Source organism: Pundamilia nyererei, unplaced genomic scaffold (assembly GCF_000239375.1).
Source record: "Pundamilia nyererei isolate P.nyererei 1_Seehausen unplaced genomic scaffold, PunNye1.0 scaffold00002, whole genome shotgun sequence".
In the NCBI taxonomy this organism is placed as follows: Eukaryota; Metazoa; Chordata; class Actinopteri; order Cichliformes; family Cichlidae; genus Pundamilia; species Pundamilia nyererei.
This window is the reverse complement of record NW_005187403.1, coordinates 8,952,213-8,973,149: the sequence shown is the minus strand read 5'-3', so window position 1 is coordinate 8,973,149 and position 20,937 is coordinate 8,952,213. Positions and strand designations below refer to the sequence as shown.

General features: G+C 37.9%; 1 protein-coding gene across 1 annotated transcript in view; it reads right to left on the bottom strand.

Annotated features, from left to right (window-relative positions):
• Positions 1-20,937, bottom strand: part of brinp1 (bone morphogenetic protein/retinoic acid inducible neural-specific 1) — a 103,944-nt gene that overhangs the window by 24,079 nt on the left and 58,928 nt on the right. The window contains exons 4-5 of the mRNA XM_005720439.1: positions 17,369-17,538; positions 2,640-2,745 (exon numbers count right to left, since the gene is read on the bottom strand). Coding sequence (XP_005720496.1) covers positions 2,640-2,745; positions 17,369-17,538 — 276 coding nt within the window. The remainder of the gene's footprint in view (positions 1-2,639; positions 2,746-17,368; positions 17,539-20,937) is intronic.

Here is a 20,937-nt window from a genome sequence, read left to right as displayed (position 1 = left end):
GGCCCCCAAGGTCTCCCGATCTGACCCCCTTAGACTTTTATCTTTGGGGTCATCTGAAGGCAATTGTCTATGGTGTGAAGATACGAGATGTGCAGCACCTGAAACTACAGATACTGGATGCCTGTGCTGGCATTTCTCCTGCGGTGTTGCTATCAGTGTGTGAAGAGTGGGAGAAGAGGGTTGCATTGAGAATCCAACGCAATCGGCAGCACATTGAACACATTTTATTTTTATTTATGGTCAGAAACTTGTAAATAACCCATGAAAGAATAAAGTTACATTGAAACCAAGCACACCATTGTTTTTCTTGTGACATTACCGGTAAGTTTGATGTGTCACATGGCCCTTTTCCAATTGAAAAAACTAAAGTTGTATCCAAGATGGTCACCACCCATCTTCAGGAGTTTGCCCCCTCACATATACTAATGTACCATAAACAGGACTTTAATATCACCAACCATTCCCATTTTATTATGGTGTATCCATATAAATGGCCCACCCTGTATTGTAGAAGACAATGGTGTTACTGGACATACAGCATCTTCTTTGCATGAGAGAGCTTTAACCTGCATTTATGGATGGCACAGCGAACTCTGCTCAGAGAGAGTGATTCCTGATAGTGTTTTCTAAGCCCATGCAGTGATTTCCATGACAGAATCAGATATGTTTTAAATGTCATGCTGCTTGAGAGACTGCAGACCACAGACACCCAACACTAATTTTCCACTTCATCTCTCAGAAAGGCAAAACTCTTGCTGAATTTCTACATATTCTCAGCATCTTTTTATATTATGGACTATAGATGATGAAAGTCTTTGCAATTTTACACCGGAGAACATTATTCTGAAATTGTTCCACAATCTTTAAATGCAAATCATTGCATTCTGCATTTATTTGTATTTTCCTCCAAGTCCAAACTTTTTCTGAATTAGGATGGCAGAGTCCAACTTTTTTGCAGCAGTGCCTCACAGATCAAGATAAAGACTACCTCGATGTTTGTGTTTATGTTGTTAATGACGGAAAACGGCATGTAGGCATGTAAAGTGAAGCCATACCGACTCTTAGACTGCAAACAAATGTTCTTTACAAAAATAGATGGCTACTCTAATCTGAGAAAAATATATTGTTTAATAAGAGACAAAAAAAATAAATAAACTACAACTAAACTAAAAAAAATAAAGTCATCTAAACTGAACCATTTTCTTGACAACTATAAGTTGTATTAAATGGTTGGGTCTCATTATTAACATATTTGATCAGCATAGACCTTAAAAGCTCTCTACTGGCCACATCCCTCTTCATGGGCTGAGTGAAGTGCCATCACTTTGAAGAGCACCACAGTTATTGAAGAAGTTACACCATCAGCTGTCCTCTAATTAAAAGCAGAAACAATGATTGCTCTCCAAAGAACACATTTTCAGACAAACTCTTAACACCCCCGCCTCCACCACCGCTCTCTGGTACACATAAGCATACACACTACACACACATACGCACACACACACACACACCAATATAATTTAGTTTAATAAAAATTGCTAAGCCTGTAACCAATCATAAAAGCATTCGCTTTCTAGTGGAGTTATTATCAAACCAAAAGAAAGAATCTTTTCCGGGCCTGTCATCTATCAATTCTGTGACAAAGCACTCTTCAAAGCACAAGGCTAATACATTTGGTGCATGACAATAAAGCTTTTCCCAAAACCTATAGAGTGCTTTGAGTAAGTGGCAGCCAAGGACTTAAAAGTGTTTCTTTGACAAACCACTTAGTTTTCTGACTTTGGAGAAGGAATAATGATCCCTTCTGAGAGGGAGATGGAGATGTGTGGATTAAAAATAGGCCTATGTGATTTTCAAACTAGTTCTAATAACCTGCATAAACTGAAATAAATCAAAGAAGCAATCACACTTCTCAAACACTTGACCACAGTTACAGTCTTTTATCATTCGTTTTCCCCTGGGTGACTGACACTGCATGTAATTCCTCTCTTAAGCTAATTGTTACTTCTGTTAGAAAGACAGACCTATTTTAATTTAAAAGAACATCACCATTCATAGGTAAATTTGCTGTGTGCACTGACCAACGTATGATCCATGAGCAAAGTAGATTCATTTTCAAATACTGACAAATCCTAATGAAAGAAACTCCTGTATAAATAGCGAGCTTGTTCCTATAAACCATTATATGGCTCTAGCACTGTCAAACATAAAAACACTGTCTAAACACCTTGTTTCATTTGTCCCTTTACACATTGCAGCTACACAGAAAGTGCTACTTTGTACTCTCATGACTGATTAGTTTGCACTGTTCAAACAACTGTTTTGGAGACCTGTCTTTGATCAAAGCTTAGAAAGACTTAAGACACAATCACATTAGAACACAAGCGCACGTCTATAACCAGAACATTGTGCTGAAATCCCCAGATGGGAATGGGGAGCAATTCTATCCCCATCCCAGTGCCAATTAAAAAATGCATTGACTTTCAATTCTTCAGAAACCACAAGCCATTTCTTTAGTCCACCTCAGACTATTTCATCTAAGTGTATAGATGTCATTTCATTTTAGAGGTCAAGCGAGAGTTTGACCCTCCTTCTTTGTGATAGCCAGCATTCTGGGGATGAATGTGGGCAGTGTTTACCTTGTAGATGAAGCTTGCTCTCAGGGCTCTGCAGAAGGATTGAGCTAACTGAGTCCAGATTGTCATAGCTACTGCATCCCAGCGGGCCCGTCCGTGTCTCTGTCACCTGCAAGAGAATTAGGACTCAAATGAAAAACACATATCAGATTCACTTTCTGTACTTGTGTGCGTGCGGGCATACAAACGTCTGCGTGCCCGTTGTGTTCAAGTATTACTACACTATTACACGACTACATATCTTTGTTTCATCTATTGTGCTTTCACTGTACTCTGCTCGATGAAGTATTCCTCATTTAAAAGAAGCCATCACACAACAAACCACCCTTTAACAATGTTTAGGTGTATTATTATGTTTGAGCTACTTAGACTCTCATATGTACAGACTGTACAGCATTCACACTATTGTTATTACACCAACAGGCAAATAATGTATTGAGAACTAACTGACTCGGTTATTTTTCCACAAGGCTGATGTTCATCTTGCCACAAGGATGCGATCTTTTGGGGGGGAGGGGGGAGAAATTAAGCTGTTTTGCAGGAGGAATATTTTTGAACTATGGGATTGTTCTGTTCCAAACAACAAAACAATAAACATCTTTATCTATGACAAAAAAATAGAGAACGGAACAAAAATAAAACAATGTAAGCATAACAGAAAGTATTGAAATCAGAAATCTAACCTGGCTTAGTCAAACCTGTGTCAAGGATTTTGAAAGAATCTTTTTATCTCAGAGGCATAGCAAATGAATCAATAAATATAAAGAAATTTAAACAAAGCAACAAAATTTGCAAACAATGATCCACATGTTGCAAGTCCTCAAATTAGTCATTTTTACACATTCCAACATCTGATATGATGGAAGGGCTTCTGAAACTACCCATTTAAGCAAAAAGATCCCTGAAATTCCTGACATAAAAGACTGTTTCCAGTTTTAAATAGTGCAATAATATTTGTTAGGAGCTATGTGGGGTAGAGGAGGCGCAGACAAACCTGCCTTTGAACAGTGAAAAATATTTGGATTGGGAATATATCACGGTTTGGATTGAAATGCAACTTCTTAGAATATTTTACATATTGTATCAATGCTTCATTTTTAGATTTGGTTTGAGATTATGCCAATTTAAAAAGTTTTGTGCCCTTACAAGATTATATATTGCAAACAAAAATGATTTAAAACTGAACTCATTAAAATGTGTGAAAAACAAGGTGAGCTTTTGTATCCACAGAGGGCTTTAGACAGGCTGGGGAGGCTGAGGGAACGTTGAAGACAGAACACAGAGACAAAGGCTACGAGATGACATGGCATGACAACAAGACTGACATCTACAGGACACACTGAGGACAAAACACAGGGGAAGGGAAACACTAAAGGGAACTAAACCAAAACCACAGAGAAAAACGCAATCATAAGTGCAAGAAAACTAAATGAGGAAACATAAGACACTCACACAATAATGATTAAACAAGATTCAAAACACTGGGTCAAGATGCAGAACCATCACATTCATATCTGTTGTGAGATGAATTTTCACCACAGACAGCTTCAGTAACTTATATTGCACATTTGTGTGTGTGTGTGTGTGTGTGTGTGTGATTGACAGTGTGATATCATTTTTTCCTGTCTTTAATTTTGATACCATACCAGATGGTGGGCTGACAAGCACGAAATTAGACAGATGTAAATCTACCCCTGGCATCAGGCGGCAAAATCAGAAGACAGACAGGGACAGACTGGAGTAGAACTATATAATCTTCATATTCGATCAATATGCTCTTGAATAAATCTTGCTATATTAGGGCACATGCTAGAGATGCAATAGCTTTTTTGTTTTTGTTTTGTTTGTTCTTCATATTTGACGATAACGCTGACATTCTTTATCTGTAGATTACGGTATGCCATTGTTGCATATTATTTGTTAAAAATATACAACATTTTAATGACTGAAATTAAATGAATGGAGTGTGAAAGAAACATACAGAGATTGGAAATACTATTTAAAAATGTCACGCTAGCATTCTGGTATTGCTACCACCAAATGTTTTACTGGTCTTTTCCTTTAAGATACAAATGGGAAAAAGTTGTTGATCCACTGAAGCTTTACTATTTTAAATTAAAACGCATACAGTACCTGCTGTTTACAGCACTGTAAGTAACTGAACTCCTGCTTTCCAGATTAGAAATTCACATTTTACTGTCTTCATAATATAAGGGCTTATTCCAGTTTAATTTGAATCACATTCAAAGAAATTTCCTTTCAACAAAGGTTAGCATGTATGACTTTTAAAAACTATTAATGAGGTAATAATGATCACCTCCTTGCAGTTTTTAGCCACAATTCATTAGTTTGGTTAAAAGAAATAAAGAATTGAATGGCAAAGGTTTTGAAGTTTTGAGGTGCTGAGGTGCACTTGACTAATGTGTGCATCTGAACTGATAACAGAACGACGCAGTCACACTGTGCCATTCACATTTTTGCTGACCTAGCTCTTTTCCTCCCTTTTTGTTGTTCTTATTGTGAAATGAATGACCTCCTTCAAAAGGTTGTATTGCACGACCCAGGGTGACTGAACAAAGGTGGATATCTGTCCCCTGTCACTTCGGGACATCTCCCATGTGACAAAATAGGTGATTTCATGGGCAAGCTAAGGCATATTTAGATCTTTACTCTCACACAAATTGTGTGCATATATATGAACACTTGCTTCTTGCCATTTTTCTTCACAGCCAGTTTTCTATGGAGTTATTTGCTCCAAGAATTATGGTTCCAAATTAAGAGCACACCCGGCTTTAAGGATTAGAGACTGACCCTTGTAATCTGGATGACCTTAGGAGAGCGTAGTGCATTACTTGTTAGGCTCTGTCTTTTCATTTTCTCCACCACACACCATAAGAATGCTATGCACCAGATTATGAAAATGGAGTGTAACGTAATAAAAATACAAGGAGCAATCAAAGGACTGAAGTGGGCCAAGGGGGACTTAGAGGATTTGGATTATTAAGCAGAACACAACAGTGGAATCCCACTGGGCCCGGACTGTATAACAGTCCACAGACAGAAACCATAGTTCTGGAACAACCATCTAATTGTCATCTGTCACCAAGAAAATCATCTAACCAAGTAAATAAGAGATGATGCACAGGAGATCTAAAGTTGCAGGTTCTGTTGGTGACTTAATGCACATATATTATTCCCCGAGCCCCATATATTTAAAAAAAAAAACAAAAAACAAACTACGTTTTTCCTGTGCAAAGTTCTCTGTATTTCAAAATGCAAAATATAGCTTCATGATATACATACCATGCAGCTGCAGTACATCAGGTGCATGTAGTATGTGTGGGTACTTGTGGGTAACGTGTGTGTTTGCATACAGTGTGTCTGTGCATTCAGACTCAATCATGTTGCTTGTTTCTTGGGAACCGGTTGCATATGTAATGATCAGTGGCTAAGTAGCTACCCCATGAAACATTTTTACCTCAAGCACATCTGAAAATTTTGATTTGCACGTTTACATCTCAAGCTATGTATTTATAGTCCGTCATCTTTCTCACTTTATTTGATTTGAATTGGCCTAGTTAACTTGCTTTAATTGGGTATCTGCCTTTCCAGCACACAGGCCCATTCACTTCACATCTATAGCTGACCTTTCTAATGTACCTGCCTTTCATTAAGCGCCAACTGGAATTTCTTTAATACAAAGAGGAACATTTGGCAGTTAAAATCATAGGTAAAGGTCAATTTGTGAAAACTGTGCAATGGAAAAAAAGAATCTCATATAAAATTATTATACAAAATAGACTCTAAAGCACTGTGAATTATTAGGGATAAAACACGGAAAAGGTAGCTGTAAAACTGCTATTATGTGAGCTTTGCTCATAGTTTGTGCACACATGTATCAAAAGGTAAATGCATCCATGAGTTTAGGCCAGTGTATACCTATCTTTTTATTAATACATCTCTCCAGATGTATCATAATGCCGTCCCCCTATGCCTTGTATTAGATAACTTTGTCATTTGTCACCTAAAACATCTCCCTATCTCTACATATGATTCAGTGTGTATCGACTGCTTCAGCGTGCAATAAAATCACTTTTTGTCAGGTTCATTAAAATTACACAGCATAGGAAGCTGTCATTATTTCTACAATTCCTTGAAGTTGTCATGGGAGTAGTATGATCTTACTTCTATACTGTTATACTGAAAAGGATGTTTCTCTGAAACCAAACCACACATTATTCTAGTCTCCGTTGCAAGAAAGAACAAGGAGAAATAAAAGGTGGTTTGAAGCTATGTGAGATAAGGAAAACAATGTATGAGGCAATAAGATGGGTGAGTGGGACAGGGAAGATTACTGTAAGGTTCAACTGTCTTCATTACACGTCTCTTCTGCTGCACCATCCTAATCTGCCCATCACATGCCATTTTCTTAATGACTTGCTATTTATGGCTACATAGAAAAGAAGAGACGTGCTCCTCTGTAATTCTTCACCCTGGTAGTGAAAACTCTCTCAGGACACTTTTCTGCCTACTTCATATCATTTTTCGTGTGGCTAGAGTGTTCCTCTAAGTCACACTGGAGGCACGGAGCAACCACGTTTTTTTTTTTCTGTAGTAGCACATTTCCCTTGAACATTTATAAAATTCTCTGTATGAATATTTAAATATCTAAATGCGTCAAGTGTAAAAGACATTATTAATGTAACTCTTTAGTTTTAAGTGATACGGAAAAAAAAAGATCAACTTTAGGGCATTTCTAATTATAAACTTGGCACCCTCGAGTGTTGTAACTCAAGCAACACTGAATATAAAATCCGTCATGCTTGCTTGTGGCAAATGCAAATTAGATGTAAACTGCTCCGAACTTGGCTTCTGCAGACGACAGAAATCTGGGTCATATTGTATACATGTTAAATTTCTCTTGCCCTACACAAGGCTCACAAGACTAGACTGAGAGATGAGAAAAGGGATCATATGACTCTTGCTGGTACCCTACCACCACCCACAGCACTGCAGCATCATCAGGAAATGTGCATATTGATTGCTGGTGTAAATCTGCCCAGAGTAACTGTATGGATAGGTGACCTTGTGAGGGATGCAGTAAGCACACCCTGTAGGAATGCACACTTGCACACTTCATGCATGAATGACTATAGAGTACGCGACACAGTCAGCCGCTCAGTCACATGCAGACTCACATACAGTCAAGATAGCATGCAAGCACACATTCACACAGCCAGTTCCTCATCATACGTCTTGCTGCATAATCACACATTTCCACGGGAACACACTCATTCGTAAAATTGACATTTTCTTTCTATTAAAACACTCCATTGGGTATCTTATTTTCATTCCTAAATGACCCTCCCTCCCCACTGGAGTCCTAGCTTGCAGCAATGAAGTTCAGCCACACAAAGACAAACAACCATATGTCATCTTTTTTCTATCAGCAAGGTATGATTTTATGCACAGTGGGGAAAAACCTCACTAACGTTTTGTAAGAAGGTCATATAAATACATATAAGTACCTTAAAAATAATGATAGTAATGCATTGATATATGATTGAAAAAATGTTTATACCCATTAATGGCAGCTTTTAGCAAAGTTTTAATAGTGTAACTGGTTGAAATAACATATGTATAAGTTTAGCATTGCACTGCTTTTAGGTTGCATTATTCTACATAAGCAGCAATTATATTTATCATATAATTGCTAATAACCCTTACATAGTGCCTAGAAATGTTTATATAATAGCATTTTTAAAGTAATTCATTAGAATTGGACTTTACTTTCAAACTATATTGCTGACTTACACTCATCATAAAGTCTCATTAATGATCACAGGGCATTACAATTACAATTGGGGGTTTAAGTGTTAACCAAAAGTATTTTAGATGCCATATAATATCTAAAGAATGAGCTTAAATCTTACGTATAGCCATTACATTTTTTATGAAGACAACTCTTTGCACTGAAACATCCCAGTGGATCACAAACTAAACGATAAACCTAAATAACCATACATGCTCAATGTATGATACAGTTAAACAGTTAACATTTGGATAGATGCTGTGTCATGGATGAAATGCTTAGCTGCCCAAAGGGATTCTGGTCTTGTCTCAAGATGCAAGAGCGAAAGACTTTGAAAGAGGGTTTATTGTTGGGGCACAGATGGCATGAGTTTCAATCACAAACACAGCTGGACTGGCTAGAGTTTCAACTTGAAAAGTGGCTAAATTAAATCTGCAAATAGATCTATGGGAATTGCTTCAAGGGTTGGATGTTGGAGATGATGCGTGTGTGAAAAAGAACAACTGAATGAACTCTGTGCAGCGCATGATCAGATGACTGCCAGAAAGAACAGTGTCGACCCTTACATAGAGGGAAATGGTTAGTAGTGAACAACGTATGCATTGGGGGTTTGGCTGGCATGAACTGGATTCGCTATCCCTTTAGAGGAAATGGTTATTACAAATTAATAGGATGTTTTTCTGAGTTATCACCTGTATCCTATTTCCTGTCTGTGTGCAGGTATCCCATGTAACCGCCTGTATGCCAGGGTATATTTCAGAAGATGTAAATCTCCCACTTACTGGCTGCACGGTCAAGAGCTGCACTCACATAGCAGCAAGACAGTCTTTTGTCATCCAAGTGTTGCAGGTCATGTTAGCAAGTTTCCATTGCTGTAAGCATGTCATTGTCTAACAGGTCATTCCACTACTGCTTTTTGTCCAAGATTTGGTGAAAAAGAACCTTGACCCTCATAGTAAATCCTGTGAGAAATGGGGGCAAAGGGAGGAAAGCAATTTAGTTTATAGCACAGCGTATCTGTGGGATGTGGGATGACCAGCACAGTCCCAGGGCAGGTGTATGGGGTACATGTCTGTATGTTTAGCTGATGATCTTCTTGGGTAAACGGCTAATGACACAGCTAACAGTTTGTCCACTGTCAAAGCTAACAAGTCATTAATAAGTTAATAAGCCCCTCTGTTTGTTGATGACATCTTTGGCCTTTCTGGCAAACAGAAGCTAGTTGTTTACTTTGAAGTGCTTGATAGAACAGTCATCATTTCCCTGATGGTTGTGATAATGCATAGCCATTAGCTATGGAGTATATATAGGGCACCACCTGGTGAACACATATTCCCAAACAGGAGGATCAACTCACACACTCTAGGTAGTAGAGTCTCTCACACCCAAGAAATCACTATACAGGCCGATCTTCAGGCAGCAATCTCACCTGATGAAATACTTCTTTGATACATCCCCAGGAGAGGGATGGGCCTGGCAATAGCCGCTCATTTGGGATTTGGTGGTTATAGGTGAAGGAACACTAAAACACAACTCAATTTTTGCATGTGCCTTGCAGTTCTTTCAGTGTCTTGGCAGTAAAGAGATTTACATTGTGGAGCACGTCAAAAGGGTTTCCCATGCATGTACTACAGTGAATACTCAACCAGTAATGTGTGGTGGTGCTAACCACAGTGCCAGGAGCAGTTGTTCGTCTTTACCTGTGTAGTCTTCTGCTGTCTTGCCAGGTGCCTTAAGTTCATGCAATGATCCAGAAAGTGCTGTGTATTGTAATGATAATTAGCTTTGAGCTTGTTGAGAATTTGGGGGGGATTTGAAGAATCATTAGGGTACACACTGAAGGAGTGGGGGGTGGGGGGGTATATCATGTCTACCACCCTGCGGTCTTTTTAGTAGCAATCTTATACGGTTTCCATTGCTTCTTGAGTGTGTTTCTCTTTATTTGCACAAAATAATCGATCTTGTTGAGCATTTCCCCGCCCTCTTGATAACCATTTCATTCACAAATTGCCACTTTGCTATCTATGTTATAGCTTGTAGTCTGTGGTAGGTTTGTCCCCTTTAATCATCTATCCAAGTCAACATATTTTTCTACATCTTCACTTCAGGGAATATAATCCATCTCCAACTCATAATAGCTGCATTGGACTCAAAGGACCGGTTTGTGGCAGAGGCTCTAAAATGTCATACTCACTGCACTATGTCACAATTGTGGAGTGGGCATCTGTAAGAATTCAGTGCCTATGTTCCTCTAAGACTGGATGTATACAAAAACCTCTGAAACAACTGACACAAGTAACAGGCTAACTGCCAAAATAAATTGGCAAGACAGCACTTAGCTAAGCCGCTAACCATGCCCCTTTACAGCTAGGCTGGCAAACAAGTTGTCCTACTCTATCTTCTAAACATTTGCAGTTACTAGATCTCAAATTAATTGAACATTTTGAGCTGACATGTATGTAACAGCGGTAACCTCAGCCAAACTCAGCTAAAAGACCAAATGAGTAAAAACGTCATGGAAACATCCATTCGGTAGAGTTTTAGAGACATATAGAATCAGTGCCATGCTGTTGGGCTTTTTTTTTTCCTGTGATAAATTTCACCATTAGACCATGTCTACTTTAGCCAAATGTAACCATTTTTCCATCAGTGATTTTGATTACCAAATTTTATTTAGCAATACAATCAGTGGTCCTAGGGAAATTTTCTTATTAAAGATTAATAGTGTTCTATGTGTTTTAGTATTCCAACCATTGTAACTTGCACAGCATGTGCAACCTGTAGGAGTCCAATAACAATCAAACAACTGTTTGTATTTCTCATTGATGAAAAAAACTACGTTTATAATGAGGAAGCTTTGCATTAGTGCCTGCACAGATGTCTGATGTCATCAAAGATTGATTGTGATATACCCTGCTGGCTGTCCTGATGTTCACGTGCTGTTCTGCCGCCTCATTAGTAGTCTGATAATGACACAGTTAATCAAGTATTGCTTGCCAAAGTCATACACAGCATAAATTCTGATTTACGGTGCTGCAGATCATTGATTTTCTTTTTCTTTCTTACTTAAAATCATATGAGGATTTAGGTATGGAATCAGTGTATCTGGCAGCATTCTATATCTGTATAATGTGTATACCTGTATAACTTAATAGAGAGTGTATTCAGAGTGTATAAGAGTACGGTGTTTTAAAAATGTGTGCGTCTTATTTCTCGTAGTAATTCTGATTTTTGCAAGTGATTACATTTTCTAGAATACTTTTGTTACCTTTCCTGTTGATATGAATCCTATCAAAGACAATGTGAGTGAGAGTGAAACAAAAACAAAGAAACAACAGCAATGAAAAATTAGGGAAGAAGAAAAACAACTTTTTATCATCTTGATCAAACTAAATTAAAATATACAAAATAGACCCATGTTCAAGGTCATTTGCTGTCTTCACAGGGAAATTTGTATTTGACTCATATAATAATATATCACGGTAAGAAACACATACAAGACTTTAGAAGCTGTCGCACTTCTCTGGTGATTCTCTGAGCAGGGCAGTCAGGGCACCAGCATCTTTCTCATGAATGCCCGTCACAACGAATATCCATATAAACACTGTTGATGGAGCTGTTCTACTGCTGGCTGAGGGTCTGTCTCATCCTCTTTGTTAAATTGGCTATTCGATTAGGCAGACAATTGACAGAAACATGGTTTTCATTTTAAGAAAATTCTTCATTCTCCAATGTGGAGGACAGTTCTTTCAGTAGAGACACATTAGTTGTCTGTAGCTTTCATAATCATTTCAATTGTGTCTTAAGGATACAGTTGTTTTGCCATCTATCGTTCCAGACTTATACACTGTGGAAATATGTCACATAATACAAATACAATACAAAGCTACTTATTTATTTTGCCCTTCACATTAGAAATTTAAGTATAATATTAAATCCATGAATTCATAGTTCAAAATAATTGATACATTTAAACATGTTTTTAGTATATACAGTGCTTTAAAAAAAACAATATTTGTTTGAAGGTACAAAAAGAGTACAAAAAGATAACCCAGGTAAGAATAAAAAATACGTTTTCATGAGACTGTGTGTATTCAAGCTACTATAAATCCTCAGGGTAATAAGAGTGTTAGACAGATGCTGAATGAACTAATAGTGAATAAATGTATTAAATATTGAATCCCACAGAGGTCAGATTCTGAACATTTTACAAACTATTTCAACGGAACTGACTTTCAACCTGCTTACCTGCAGATGGGAAATGTGGAAAACATTTCTGCTGTATTGATGCATGTTTTTTATCCTGATTGTAAGTTTGCACTCCAAAGCAGGACTTACAGCCATACTAAATCAATATTGGAGGAGCAAAGCCCTTGTTCTCTGTGTTTATAGATCCGTGCCTTCTGATGGACTTTGCTTCCACTGCACATTTTGATCACTGTCTGTCTGCAGCCGACGTGACTGGAGAACTGCAATTTAGGCTGCCTTTATTTTTAGTCAAGTAAAAGGAAAATACAGATTCATCCTAAATGCATTTTGTTTTGAATATGTTTTGCATTTTGAATATCAGACAAGGTTAACATATATTACCAATGTTATTAGAATTACTAAAAAATATACAGTATATAATGCTGAATGTATTTTTACATTTTTAGCACATGCTCAGCCACTGTTTTAGGTGTTTTTAACACAGATTTCCCTAAAAACAATACAATTAAGTATGCACCTCTTTACTCTTAAAAGATGTGCTAATGTGTGTGCATTAAAAAGCAAATAATAGCATACAATAGAATATAGTAAACAGCTTTCATGTGAGAGAAAGTGCTCCTGATTTTACATGGGTCCATCAGAAAACAGTCTGCTACTTCTCAAACATGATACTGGTATCATGTGCCATTAATAGGGCTGCCACGAACGATTATTTTGATAGTCGACTAGTCACCGATTATTTTTGCGATTAGTCGACTAATCAGATCATGCATCCATTGGATGTAAAACGTACAGCTTATTGCACCAGCAGCATCTGCTCTTATATAACTATCATTAGTTTACAGCTTTAAGTGTTTAAGGTATGAGGTAACTAAAAATAAAGACAAGATGATAGTTTATTAAACTTTTAATGAAATTTGCAGATTGTCTCGGTGGAGTTTAATAAACTCGGCCGTCTGTTCGTTCTATGTAAAACATAACAGGACACTAGAGTAAATTCTCTACCATTTCACACTTCTGTTTAATCAGTTTTCTGTCTGACGTTTGTTCAGCTGTGTAAAAACTATAACTTTAATCTCAGCCAAACCAATTTACTGAGGAACAAATAAAACACTGAAAAAAGCCAAACAATAACATTTTTAAATTATCCGAGTGACTTATATATCATGTTTACCCTGAGTAGCGAAAGACCGCGGGGGGGTTGAAAATGATGTGCCGGGAATAGGCTGTTCTCGCCGGCTCTAGTGAGCCTCGAACCCTCTAGCTATCAAGCTGGTGGGTAACAGACGTCTCCGAAAATTAAATTCCTTAATCGTCGACGTAATCGTGACTAGTCGACTAATCGTGGCAGCCCTAGCCATTAAGACAAGCTATCCGGACACTCTCCAGTTATAATATTCCTAAACAAAAGTACAAATTATAGCCAATTGCTACTCTGTGGAGTAAAAAAGAAAGAAGTTGATATTCTTAAAAAGTCTCCCCCTCACACCCCAAGCACTCTTACTTGCTGGGTGTAACACCCACTGCAGAAAGGCTGATGCCCAAATAGTTCCAGTAAATCAATATAATAATAAAATAGGAAACTACATGCAAAGGGCAAGGACTCTAATCTAGTCACCACATATTTCTATTGGGGTGGGGGGTGGGCGCAGAGCCATTGCAGAGGGGGTGCGGTATGAAAAGGGGGAAAAAAAATGCTTGGACACTGCTAGCATGGGGCGCCCACACAAACGCAAAGCAGGAGATGAAACATCGCTGAATATGTTTCCAAACCAACTTTATTCTAAGCTAAAGACTAGAAAATATGGTGAAGCATATCTTCGCTTTGGTTTCACCTGCACAAGTGCCGAGGTAGGTCTCCCCTGCAGAATTGGTTCCCTGCATCAGGAGCAGCGCTGGGCTGTTCAAATCATGGACAAACAGTATCCCACATTCTTGATTTTTAGTTCACAAACACTTCTCATAATGACTAACTACTCCTGACATTTTGGAGATGTTAGCTCTTTATACTGTAAAGTTACAGCGGGATCCAAATAACATCAGGCTGATCCTGCCACGATCTGGTTTCCCACAGCTGTTTATGTTTTTGAACTCATTTTGCACAGAGAGGCATGTTTTGAAAAATGTATTGATAGCAATGTTAAATATTATTACACAGGAAAAAAACAACTACACATAAAATAATTACATCGTGACGCCTCTGCCTTTCTAAATGGAGGGACAGTAACTACGTGTGTATGTAAGCATGTAATACCTGCAGATAGTCAGATTAACAGTATTTTGTCTCTATCTGCCATTCTGCAATTCATCTCATGTAAACAATAACGTGGCGCACAGCCTGACGTGAAAAAAAGCACATACCTTTGACGTTGCGTGACGAACTCTGTATTCCTCGTCCACACGTAAACGCAAATAAGGAGTTTTTAAAAATCTCAGTTTCGGTGTTTCGAAACGGCGTTTACGTGTGGACGAAACAGCTGCGTTTCAGGGGGGTGAACATTTTTCTTGTAAAACAAAGGGGGGCCTAGCAAAAAGAGCTTGGGAACCATAGTTTTAACCAATAAAAGCATGGATTTGTGTTCCATTCTTTTATGTAACTGCTGGATTGCACCACCCACGCTACAACTTCACTGCCATTCTGACTGTGCACAGCCATGTTTGTTTCACTTGATAGAACAGACCTATTAGGTGGCTATTTTATCCTGTTAAAAAGCAAAAGACATCAATTTTGTGTCTAAGACAACTCATTACTAACCCTCATGCAGTACGTGATAAGCACAAGAAACCCTTCTTGCGTGACATTAGCTCCTTAACTTACCCATCACCAATCCATTCCCACCCCTTTCTCAAGTTAAAAAGAAAACCCCTCTCCTCTTGAAATACGTTATTGGTCCATCGGTTTGGATCAGAAGACATGTAGCCCTCTCAGCTTTCGATGTGTGTGTTTGTGCATGCGCGTGTGTGTTTGTGAGTGTGTGTGTGTCTTTGTGTATGTGTGCTATATGGATGGTCTCTCTTCTCCACACGCCCTGCCTTCCTTTTCTGAGAAACTGACTCAGCAGCCACTGTCAGGTCTGCTTAATTTTGTCATGCTTGACTTCCTGCTACCTGGACTCTCATCTGCCAAACCCCCTTAATCCACTTGTCACTCACAACAACAAAAAGCTCAGGATCTGCTCCTTGAATGAAGATAGGGAGGTGGAGCATTGGTGGGTGTATAAGAGAGTTATCCTGCAGATTTTAGTGCAGGTGTGCAAGCACAGGTGCATCACAACTGCTGTGGGAATTTTAGAGTTACGGGGATTTCAACACTATTTCTAGCCATTACCCAGAATAAGGCAAAGAATCTGTCAAAGAATTTGTCAAATATATATATATATACACATTTGTGTATATATATACAAATATACATATACATATATATGTATAGATGTATAGATAGATAGATAGACAGATAGATAGATAGATAGATATATAGATAGATGTATAGATAGATTCGGGCACACATTTTGAAACAGGCCTTCACAACTGAAGATGCAAAATTTGTCCAGCTGACCTTGTATAGTTATATCTTTGATGACATTTACAAGACAACATCCTATTTATATATTAGGTAGCATTCGCTGCCTAATTTCTCATCTGCAAGCTTTTTTTTCACTAAGAATTGTGTGATTGCAAATGCCTGGAAAACTAGAGAAGTCTAAATAATTATGATCAGCTGGGCTTGAAATTAACACCAGCTAACTCACTCAGAGTAGTTAATATTTGACTGCAGCAGACACAGTTTTACCTCAGGGCATGTTAGCTTCCTGCTCTATTTCCAAACAAACACAACTTTCCTCAGTTCTTTCTCAGATTGGTATGATTTTATATGGTCCTTCCCAATCTACAATTTCTGTTAAATAAACATACGTATTTGTACAGCTGTCATTTCAGGGCACATCTACATGTTTTTACAACTGCTGCTCCTAGCCCCCTCTCCTCACTGAAAGGGTGAATCAGTCTGAATAAACAGTGAGCAAGCAGTTGCATGCAGCAGGCTCACACTACAAATACAGTTGTGTGTTTGTTTTTCCTTTGTTGCTGTTGTTTCAGTTATTCGGTGAACACTGATGAAAACAAATATATTGTCTTTAGCAGTAAAAAAAAATCATTCCTGTGCACTAATGCACATTATCATGTGTGTATGTGTTGCAGATTATCATCTGACCCTGACTTCTCATAAGCATCCATATAGGAAACTTGTCTGTCCAATCAAAGTGTTTACTACTGTATGTGTATAGTATATCTACTTTCAGTCTTCAGTCTGTGGTGCCATCATTAACACTGGTTATCTATCGTCGTGCTTGCTCCTCTATACTTTGGCAAAATATGCTAATTAAGACACCCTGTATTACATTCAGATTATTTCCACCATCCTTACAATGGCTAATGTATATTCATGAAATGCACTGTGTTTGTGTTTTTGTCTTTTCACTTTAATTTATTTGTATTATGCAACATATGTCTCTCTAGAGGAAGAGAAAGTAAGTATTTCTCTGACTGTCTAAGTGAGCACACATGAAATTCATTTGTCAATTTCACGCACTTCCTTTGCACTGAATATCACAATACATCTATACATGTATTATGAAAAAGCATAAATTCCTGCACAACAAATCAGGAACCAAAAATATTTGTATGTGAATGTGCATGTTTAAAATCTGCTAACCTTGATGGCATTGGTGGAAATCTGGATCTCATGCAGCTTCCTCATTGTACCGTCACGGTCAATGAAGTAAGACGAAGCCAACTGATGAAGGGCTTCCACATTCTGAGTAGCGTTGGCAAGCTTTCTGTCCAGCTTGTTTTTGGCCAGGTACATTGTCAGTGCCTCCTCCCCTGCAAGTGGCAAAAAGAAATGGAATTATATAAGCATGTTTTTTAAGAACTTTTTAAGGCAATGAAGACATTATTTTTTAATCCAGTGTACTACAAAAGCGAAGCAATAGCTGTACATATATTGAATGTGAAAGTTGTCATATTCAGTCTTATCTTGGTTGCCGGTGGAGCACTCAATATAACAGAGAAGTCAGAGATGAATACCAATGCTAGGAGCTTTAGCTTGAGAAACCAGATGCCTTAGGTTTCCCAGAACAGTCACATATTTGCTGCTTCATCCCCAGCTGGCACCATCCCCGGAAAATGCCCTTAGATTTACCCCTATTGGGATTGCATTATTTCCACAAGAGGTGTAGTGATATAGAATTTTTACCACAATACCACAGGAATTTCATCCTGTGGTATTGTGGTAAATATATCACATCCGAATTTTTCTTGGAAAAGAACGCAGAACGGGAAAAGAATAGGCATGATACAAACACACAAATAACTGATTTGAAATAATTGAATGCAAATATTTTAAAAGAAAAATACGAAAAGGGTAAAAGTAAGTAGTGGAACCAGTTTAGCTACCTCAAGAAGACTGCACAAATCCCAGATCCTCCCCCAGTTATATATTTTTACAAAAATACTGTATTCAGTTCAATCACATTACTGATCCTATACTGATTACATACTTCATAATTTAAATGCTATTATTATCAAAGATGACAAAGTAAGTCTGTCTTTACACTTCAGAAAACACTTGAAAAAGAGAAGTACCGGTAAGTGTGTCAACTCACTGAATTCAACCTGATCTTGCAGAAAGTGTCTGTAAGGTCAAGAATATGAAAGTCTAGATCAGCAAAGGGCCTAAATATTTACAGAGCACCAGACAACCATTTCAGTTTGCATGTCTTGTGCTCGTTTGTTGACTCACTAAAAAGAGCTGAGATGCTCAATCAGTACACATCATATTTCTCAGTCTTTCATTCCCACAAGGAGAAACAGATTCATAAAAAGCAAACAAGCAAATATCAGTTCACTTCTGCAAGCTCACACAATCTATCCTGCAAAGATTACTGTTCAAATGGCAAACCATATGCTTGGAACTATTTCAAGAGCGTGTCACATATGTTCAGGTTTACAGTGCTGTGAATGGTTATTTGGCCCCAAGCGATGCATTGGAATTGGTCATTTAACTTGTGGTGACCGTGACTAGGGGTGGGTAGCAGTCAGGGCCAATGTCTCATGCCTGGTTAGAGTACAAACACCGAGGGGACGAGGGCCGATTCTCCGATGCTGCAATGCTCGCTGTCCCTCAGGGGTTAGCAAAGTTACTTACATACACTCGACTTACACCACTGCACAAGAATAATAGTCCCACATTAAGCCCTTGATCTGCCATTTTTTATCACTATTTCAACTTAGTGTGGCATAAAGGTCTTCTATACATAAATATTTTGTGGTTATTGCTAGCTGGCCAGGAAAAATCATTACCTCTCTGGCTTTAAAAAAGTCATTTGTGTGCACCTTTCTATAAGTAATACATTGTGCTACATTATTGCGGGGCACCTCGCTGGCACATTGCCAGAAATAATCAGCTCGTGTAGGATGTATGTGTTTACAGCTGAGAGGTATTTTAAACTGTTTTATCTCAAATCAGTGTTTCCGTACATGTTTACAAGCATGTTTTCTGAATATCTTTTTCTTTTTTTTTCACTTTCCTTGTGTTTGCATGAATGTAGAGGTCATGGAGGATATGTGACTGCGTAGTGTAATGGAATGGTAGGGAGAGCCCCATTTTATGCCAGTGGTACATGTGTGGGAAACCTTTTCAAAGAACCTAAGTGAGTGCTTTCAAATGACTTCATAACCTAGTCACAGATTCACAGGACACACACAAACATACCCTGCATTTGCTGATAGGTGCTGCTGTCTGCAGTTACTTTAGTTACTTCGTTACAGAAAAATTACATCTATTTTTTGTACTTAACTATATATACATATGTTTGATGACAAAAATTGTGTAAATAATAAACCAATATAGGATGAATTCTATTTCACAACCCAACAACTACTTAGCTCTATTGTAAACATCTTACTTCTCTTATGAATAATCTCGTGATTAAAATAGGTTAACTCTTATAATAAAATGTATATGTAACACTCACAACCAATTTTCTACCCTTCTCTTCAGCGGCATAACGCTATTGCCAGTTACACATTTGCTTCGGGTTTATGCAAGATATATTCTGGTATAATGGAGTAAAAGATATTGTTGTTGACAGAAGCGTTGGCAAGTTTCACTGGGCAGTTTTACTCTACAACCAGAGGCACAGCCATAGTTCTGCATATGAACTTTAGCCTTGGGCAACCACAAGTCATTTCAATAAACTATTTCTTTTTTTTCATGGCAGAAGATATGAGACACTGAATAAGTTTCATTCAGTCAGTCTGTGTAATCACAACAGAGTGTTGGTTGGCAAAGGAGTCTCCTCAGCTAACATGCAGTTATTAGCGCAACAGCTCTAACAGAGCGTAAAGTAAATGCACTCTTTCTCAGTTAACTACAAATACATTTTTTAAAAATGCACTGTGGTTGTTGTTGTTAATGTAGATTAGTTCTTAGTGGCAAAAGCTAGGCAGAAATGAATGTTGTCAATTAAAGCAACAGTGTTTGCTGTTTTGCAAAATGTCTGAGCAGAACGTGTATTTTTTAAATCCCTCCACACAGATGTATGTAGGACAATGAACTCTCCAAAGTAGCTATAGTTGTCTGCTGAATTTAATTGGATGTGTCTCCTTTTAAGCTTTTTTTTCTCTATTCCCTGACTCGACTCAGATGCTCTATAGTTGGCTGTACACACACCCATGGAAGTCACAGTGAAACAGCAGTTCTCTCACTTAAAGTGGAAAAATGATTTCAAGCATGTGAAGGATAGAAAATGACAGATGTGCTAAAATATATTCCTTACAGCTTTAGCAAAATGCAAATCTGTCCTTCACATTCCCTAAAAGCAATACCTCCTCTAGCATTTATATACAGCCTTACTTTTGCAGACGTCTTCACTACTGACACACCGAAAGGTTGAATTTTCCTGTCAGCAAATGTGCTTCACTTACACTATTGTTCTCAGGCAAAAAGCCTGAGGTGTTAAATATTTGTGCCAACTGTTTTATGTACATATTATTTACTTAATTATTAATTTATTTGTTTCATCTTCAAATTCAGTTAAAACATAAACTGAGGTATATTTTCACTTTAACTGCTTCAAGTCTTTTAACGGCAGTGGGCTAAACTCAGATCTAGGGCTGCCACAAACTATTATTTTGATAGTCGACTAGCAGTGTTGGTCAAGTTACTTGAAAAAAGTAATCAGTAACTAATTACTGATTACTTCCCCAAAGAAGTAATCC